Genomic DNA, 8,392 nt, shown 5'->3' on the forward strand with positions numbered 1-8,392 from the left:
CCTTCAAAATGTGGTCTTGACACTCGAGACCGGTCTCGAGTGTTGCGACACTAAGTGCCGCCAGCAAAACCAATAAACAGACACAAATGTGATGTTGGTTAAGGTTTCTGAATGCTGCTAGCTGTTTGGAAACCTCTATGGTGGATCTCTCCTCCCTCTATGCTGTCCGTCATCCCTGTTTTTGTTGTGATGTTGTGAGCAGATGAAACAGCTGCTCCCGGATGGGTTTCATCACTCGCTCACATTCTCTCTTGCGAAACCTTGAATGACGGTTTCCCCCCACCCCACATCTGCCAGCCCACATGACTCACGTGGTGTCGCAGTTGCCCTCTTGTTTGTGCCTCAAAATAACACACACACACACACTTCCACCCACTGTCCCCTGAACTTCATTTGCTGGCATGCAGCCTTTGAATGCACCATCTGACCCATTGACCTTCAATGAAATACATGCCAAGGTAATACCTGCTGTCACGTTGCGTTCACTTAACAGCTGAGATGGCTTTATAAATGTCATCTGATTAGCTGATGTGGACTTTGCAAATGACTCGAGATGTTTTGAATTTAGCTGTTAAGATTGATTAAATTCTCATGAAAATCAAATCAAACAGTGTGCCTCTAAGCAGATAATTAATTTATCCATCCATCCATTCATTCTCTTAACCTCGTATCCTTATTGATTTTTTTTATTTTTTTTAAACTGAATGTTCAGCCGAGTAAATCAAACTTGGACATTGATAGCTTTGTGTCTCCCATTTTCCTGTCCATGTGCTATGAAATCAAAAATACTCTCATTTGACATCTCAGTCAACCCCAAACTTTAGTTTTATGTGGAGCAGATGAATTTAAGTGCTGAAAATGATTTAGGGTCTTCTTTTTTTGTAAAAATGATAGCTTTTTTTTGATGACAATCTTCTGTTTCTCCTCCTGTCAATGCCAAGAACCTGCCTGGTCCAAATAAAGATTCTGTCTGTGTGAGCGGCATCAGACATGTTGAGACATGCGGGACTCATGTGTAACTCACGTTGCATTTACTGGCAGCAAACCAGTTACTGTGCAGACAAATTGGAATAATAGAAATAAAAGCCATTTATTCTTGAATATTTCACTGAGATTAAAAAAAACACCGTTTTTGTACAAACACTGCAAAAGGTCAAAATTAAACGACATATACAACTTTATACAGAGAAGAAACAGTAAAAAGCCCAAACAAGAAATAGCGGAAGGTTCACATGACAACATGATTACTCCATGGATTATAAGGAAAAAGCAGTTATAACAAAACAGTTGTTTGCTTCAAAAAGACCACCAATTTACTGCATGCAACAGTATTTAACAGTACAGTCTGTAAAATGCGATATTTTGCTGAACAAGTTATACAGTATTTTGATGACAGTGGAGGCCCCAGCAAGATCATATCCTGTTCACGAATTATAGGTGGTAACTCAAGTTATTATTCTTTTTTAAGATAGTTTAATACGATGTTTTTATGGTTAGCACATTAATTTCATCATGTTTTTTCATTGCAGTGAGTGCAGAAATGTTTTGAAACTTTACCGTGTAGTGAACAGACAAATTGTAACTATATTTACGTTTAGTGACCTCAAACTGCCCAGTAGACATATTTTAACAGGAAAAAAAAAAAAAAAAAAAAAAAGTAAAGTTGATGACTGTAATGTGTTCCATGACTAAGCTTGTAACTCAATTTACTTGTATGGCAAATACATTTTCCCCATTGAAATAAATTGAAGTGTCATTAACCCTTTGCAGCACCCAAAAAAACAAAAAACACCACATTTCTTGTTACATTTTAATCAACAAAATACTACCAGTCTTGTATAAAAACCATACTAACATAATAAAAGACATGGTAAATAAATGAACTTGTTTCATAAAGTCTAATACCTCTAGAATTCGTGGGTTGGATATGTGCGCGGCCAAGTGAGTGACCTCAAGAGCGGGAGTCGCTTCCACTCTTGTCTGCGAGTGAGGGTTAGCGGGTGAGTTGGCAGGCTACAGCAGCTCCCTTTTTTAAATGAGTTATTTCTGCATCGAGACAGCCTTTCATTTTGATCAATATTATAAATGACTCTCACAGCTCCGCGTTAGTCCACGTCTGTGACACACAAGTCAGCGTAAGAGAGCCATGGTCAAAGAGTTTATACGGAAGACTCCCTTTGGCTGTCCAAGCATCTGTCTTTGGGTCGTAGCACTCGAAAGTGTCTGAGTCCTCAATAACATCATGGCCGTTGATGTAGCGTACCGCCGGTGATGTAGAGTTTGTTATTGAGCACTGTAGCTGAATGATGCATCCTCCTCTCTTTCAAGTTGGCACACTTGAGGAAGCGGTTAGCCTTAGTGTCATACGCGATCATCCTCCTGGTATATCCTGGAACAGGGGAGACGTTCATGTGAGACTGTCGGTCTCGAATAAGAGGCATCAAGAAATTGTACAATGAGAACAAAAATAATGACGCACTTCTTTTTATTCTTCATCTCATGAAAGGATTTTGGACAATTCTGTACTTCCAACTTCATGGGAACAATTTGGCTGAGACCCTTTTTTGCTCCAGCACAACTTTGCCCCAGTGCACAAAGCAATGCCCATCAAGCATAAATGCATAAATGAGTTTGCTGTGGATGAACTGCATCAGAAATTGTGGATGAATTAACTAAAAAAAAAAAATCTCACAGAAACACTCCAACAGCTTGTTGAAAATCTTCTCAGAGGAATGCAAGCTATTATTGCTGGAGACCTACTATATTATTAAATTCATTTTCACTTCCTGTGGGGGCAACCTGTCTAATATATATATATATATATATATATATATATATATATATATATATATATATATATATATGATTGGCTGGCAACCAGTTCAGGGTGTACCCCGCCTCCTGCCCGATGACAGCTGGGATAGGCTCCAGCACCCCCGCGACCCTAGTGAGGAGAAGCGGCTCAGAAAATGGATATATATATATATATATATATATATATATATATATATACCTACTACAACCAAACATAATGATTTTTTTATTTTTTTTAGTGATTTTTACTACCTATACATATACCTGTACAAAAGCAACCACGAGATCTTTTTTTCAAAGCAGACGTTTGGAGAACAGATATAAACTTTAGTAATGATTATAACTTTAGGGTCCCCTTACATTTAGGTTGTGGAGAGACATCGCTTCCTTCATCTTTTAAGTAAATTGTTATAATTATATTTTTTTGCATTATTAGTGCATATTTCTATGTTTAAAAAAATATCTGTTTCACATTGGTTTTCATATTTTCCATAGGTGTGATTGTGAATGGTTGTTTGACTGGATAATAAATACTGTACAATTCAAATAATTAACAGCACAGTATTCTAATAATCAAACAGAAATAACTATACAATTGTCATCATCATTATCATCATAGCATTGCAGAAGCAAAAAATCAAATGAGTCTTTTGTGCAGCACTGGACATTCCTTTCCTAATTCATTCTATTATTTTTATGAAAACCTGTGCCAGTACCTCCGACAATGTAGATCTTTTCATCAATCACAGCAGCAGGAGCAGACACATTCTTCACTGTTCTGGTCTCCATCTTGCACCACAGGTTCCTGGCAATGTGATACACCTGCATAGTTGGAAGTGGATGAAAAGAAACCGACTAAATGAATCAAACAACGATTTGTTCTTGTGAGTTTGCATGTTCTCCCCGTGCTTGTGTGTTTTCCTTTCCAGGTACTCCGGCTTCCTCCCACATTCCGAAAACATCCATCCATCCATCCATCCATCCATCCACCCATTTTCTGAGCCGCTTCTCTTTACTCGGGTCGCGGGTGTGCCGGAGCCTATCCCAGCTGTCATCGGGCAGGAGGCGGGATACACCCTGAACTGGTTGCCAGCCAATCGCAGCATTCCGAAAACACGCTTGGTACATTCATTGAATACACTAAATTGTTCATAATGTAGATATGAATGAGAGTGTGAATGCTTGTTCAGGGGGTTAGGATTAGGATTAGGGTGTAGGATTAACCCTAACCCTGACCCTAGGATTAACCCTAACCCTAACCCTGCCATACGATTAGGCTGGCAACCAGCCAGGGTATAGCCTGCACAAAGTCAGATGGGATAGGCTCAAAGTCGCCTGCGTCACTAATGAGGATAAGCGGTACAGAAAGTACTGTAGACGGATGAATGGATGGATGGTTCTAGTGATAGCTATAGTGAATGTTACCTGAGTGAGTCGGACTGGGTTCTGCATGGCATCTTCCCCTCCAAACATGTAGATCCTCTGGTTGGTGGCCGCCACAGCAGGGTTGAGCACAGCCTCGGGCATGGGGGCCATGGTCTCCCATTGGTTGAACATGCTGCTGTACCTGGGAGCATAGTAAAAAGTGATGATACTGCACTTACTGCTCAAAGTATTTAATGCAACAAAATGATTCAGTCTCATGTGACCTTTCCACGCTGTCTGTCAGGCGTCTGTCAGAGCCGAGCCCGCCCAGCACGAAGATAAAGTGCAGGTAGGAGACACTCTGGTGGGCAAAGCGAGGTTCCAGCATGGGCTGGGCCACCCGCCACTCGTTGGTCTTGAGGGAGAGGGTGTAGACGGTTGTGCTGACTTGGCAGTATTTTGTATTGGTGCTCAGGCCTCCAATAACATACACCACACTGTGAAGGGCCACGTAGGAAGCTTTGTACAGTCTGTTCGGAAGTTTGGCCAAACGCTTCCACTCCTGGCGCTTCTCATCAAACACCAAAGCTTCTCTGGAGGTCTGCTCATTGTTCTTCCTCCCTCCAACCACCACCAGATTGTCATGGTAGGTGCAGCGCCTTGGTGCAACCCATACAGGCTTGAAGTCACCTGTCAAGTCCCCCAAAGATTTGATGCTGACAGAAAACATGAGGCGTCGGACTGATTCAATGAGCTCAATGCAGAGTGTGGAGGACTGGATCAGAGGGTCGCTGGCGATGAACTGGAACAGGTAGGTGGGGTGGATGTAGCGAAGGCGTACTTTCTTAAAAAGGTCACTGATGGTGCACCGCCTGGATAAAGGGTCATGGTGGATCCAAGCAACAAGTGTATCAAAGACCTGCTCCTCCTCTGCACACAGACTATCATCCTCCAGGTAGCCCATCAGCTCTGGTAAAGAGAGCTCGCACAGATCCTCCGAAAGAGACACGTCACAGAAGCTCTTCATTGCCATATCCTTTGCCTTTTCTCTCAGAGTGTTACAGTTCATGATCTCTGAGAACCTTATCATACTCAAGCAGTTGTCAGGCCTCAGGTGATCCTGAAGAAAACTGGAGCAGGCCTCGAAAAGACGAACATACTGTAGCATAGATGTGGCCTGCATGAGGGGCAGCACATTATCCATGGTAATATGAGCCAGGCCAGTATAAACATAGTCTATGATAGTGTTCAATATGGCTGACGTCAGACCATGCAGGTTGATCCTGGCCTGCCGCCTCTCCATGAAGTTGTTGCAGAACATGGCTCGGAAGTAGGGGCTGCTGGAGACCAGGACGTTGCGGTGGCAGTGGATCTCCGTGTTGTCGGAACACAGTAACACATCTGTGAGAAGTTTCTCCTGTCTGAGGCTATTGAGCTGGAGGAGCAAGTTGGATGAATGCTCTTTATCTTTGTAGTGAAACACCTCCATTGCTGCTCGGACCATCCTGAGGAGTGACACCTTGCAAATTAATTTGATTGTCAGGGGGGGAAATGTTCCGGCACCACTGCTGTCTGTGTGCGACACTTTAAATACACCAAGCCAAATTTCATTGTGGGGGACTTCTCCATTGTTTTCATTAGGGATGGGTGAGTACTGCTACGTACTAGGTATCGGGGCGATACCGGCCTTATTTCGTGGTATGGGATATTCGTGAAGGCTGCCGATACCAGCCACCACTACCTAAACCAAAAAAACCTATTTGACACAGAGTAAGTCCTGCTTGCCAGTGGTTGGCACGACACTGTGGCGGTTTGACTTAAGAGCAAATCGTGTGTGTCAGAAAGCAAGTTCTGCTCACAATTATCTTTCATTGTGTTAATTGAAACTGAATGAAAAAAATGTGCTTGTGGTACTGGTACTCAGCAGTGGTACGAAGAATGAATACTGGCATTGGTAACAGCCTGCAAAAAAGGGGTATGGTACATCCCTACTTTTCATGCAGTTGTAGGGTATGTCGGGATCAAGCATTATTCACAATGTCAACAAAGTCAAAGACTGTCATTATTCTTTTTGTTCACTGACACAATAATGCACAGACAGGATTTCAAATTAGGTTAAAAATAGTCCACACATCTTTCTGAAAAATGTGCCTCGCTGACAGAAATACTACAGATTCTAAATGGTTAGTGTCACTTTGCTGGTTTTGTGCCTGCCTAATCTTTTGGCTGACTACTTGTCTGAGCATTTGATCACCTGAATGACTATTTTTATCATGTGGCCTCTATTGTCTGACAGTGTTTCATGTATCTCTTGTTTTATTTTTTTCCCTCTCATTGCTCACAACCCTAGGTACACCCCCCAGTTCAGCGGTATTAATTCAATATTGTTTATTATCTCATAAATTAGATGAGTCAAATGCGAGATCTATAATATGCAGTTGTACAACAGTACAAACTACTAATACATGAAACATATTGTTCCGTTGATCACTTAGTCTGTCAATCATCAATTAGATCCACGTACTTTTCTGCCTCTCATCTAAATGTACAGACAATACATGTAGAGAATAGAATAGATATGGATTTGAAATGCAAAGCCACATAGCACTGTGCTTTTTATTGGAAATATACAATATTAAGTAATATTCAAATCCCTTTTTTTCCCCCATTCCATTTTCAACACCACTTATCCTGGTTAGGGCCATGGGACACTGGAGCCTATTCCAGCCGACTTGGGCCAAAGGCGGACTACACCCTGAACTGGTCGCCAGTCAGTCGCAGGGCACATATAGACACGGACAACCATTCACACTGTCACTGAGTGGGAACTGAACCCACGCTACCCGCACCAAAGTCAGGTGAGTGTACCACTACACCATCAGTGACATAATCAGCTCTAAGTGTCTATTTTTCAAACTCATTGTAGCTCAGACTCAGACTTATCCAACAACAATGCTTACCTTCTTACCTCTATAAAAGGCTTCTGCAGGGGTCCTTCAATGTATTTGCAGCAAGCACTCAGCAGAAAAGGTGACGTCTTGACATTTTCTTTTACTTTTTCCCTCTTTACTCTCGTGTTGCTGCTGTGTGACTCTGTGATCTAGAAGGGGCTGTCTCTTTTTAGGAGCGTGCCACATGCTGCTTGTTGTTATGATCCCCTACCACGAGGCCTCTGTGTACATTCCTGCCCTAAATATAGGGCCTGTTTGGCAACACCGCAGCAAGCTCACGTGTGACATGAGGGAGTGCTTTCCCAGTATCCAACCCGACTCCATCACTGTGTCGTTTGATTTCAGCGACATAATTTTAGCTGTGATCATCGATAACATTGACTTTGTTGACGTCTTGTGCTGTTGAAACACAAACACATAGGACTGAAAAGAAACAACCGGTCCTAGCCCTGGCTACTCATGTCACATAAGTCATCGTGAGCCCTTTCAAAGATTTACATTGGCTCGAAGCTTGGTTCTGTTGGCTTGAAATAATATGTACTATGTTCAACACAAGCAGTAGAGATTGCAATTTCAAAACCGTGAGGTTCATTTCTATGTAATTTGGTTCATACTCTCTAAACAGATCACATTGTGCGCTATTATTTTCACCTTTTCCTTGGAGTCCTTCACAACTTGTGGTTACCGCAATAAAAACATTAATTATTATTGTTAAATATTTTCACTCATCACATCATCTTGGAGTCGACTTGAGCCAAGCAACATATTTCGCTATTTGACCCTTGAATTATTGCTGCGTTCTCATTCCACATCCCCATCAGTGGTGGTTTTGTCAGACTGCGGTTGAAAGTGAAACATGAAGGTCTCTAAGCTTAAACAAAATGAAGCAACATAGATTTGGTTCAAGGTGAACTGAAAATTCTAGGGAAGTTTGCATAGTGAAGTCATGCAAGGCAGGCAGGACCAGCAGTACAGAATAACACAGTACCACCTAGTGTCGAAACAACTCATTACACCCAAACTCATTCATACGACTGGCCAAATTTGGAGTTAAAAGTTGGATAAACAGAATGATAAATTTTGACCATTTAAAACGTTTTTTTTTTTTTTTTTTTTTAAATTTAGGTAATTATTCATTCATATTCCTCCTTGAACAAGCTAGAGCATGTTTGTCAAAATACTGTATCGTGAAAAGAGTGAATATTGTTTTCTTTTCCATTTTTCTGCCATGTTCTTGTCTCATCACCAGCTAAAAGATAAAA

The 8,392-nt window shown here is 41.6% G+C and overlaps 1 protein-coding gene across 1 annotated transcript; it reads right to left on the minus strand.

Moving 5' to 3' along the window:
* Positions 1 to 1,101: 1,101 nt before the first annotated feature.
* On the minus strand, positions 1,102 to 7,331 carry LOC133402013 (kelch-like protein 38). The gene is given in 6 exon segments (XM_061675563.1): positions 1,102 to 2,260; positions 2,262 to 2,389; positions 3,531 to 3,636; positions 4,240 to 4,381; positions 4,464 to 5,684; positions 7,148 to 7,331. Coding segments are annotated over 5 exon segments (1,764 nt in total). The 5' UTR covers position 5,684; positions 7,148 to 7,331; the 3' UTR covers positions 1,102 to 2,092.
* Positions 7,332 to 8,392: the final 1,061 nt, after the last annotated feature.

This window comes from Phycodurus eques, chromosome 4 (assembly GCF_024500275.1).
Source record: "Phycodurus eques isolate BA_2022a chromosome 4, UOR_Pequ_1.1, whole genome shotgun sequence".
Taxonomy (NCBI): Eukaryota; Metazoa; Chordata; class Actinopteri; order Syngnathiformes; family Syngnathidae; genus Phycodurus; species Phycodurus eques.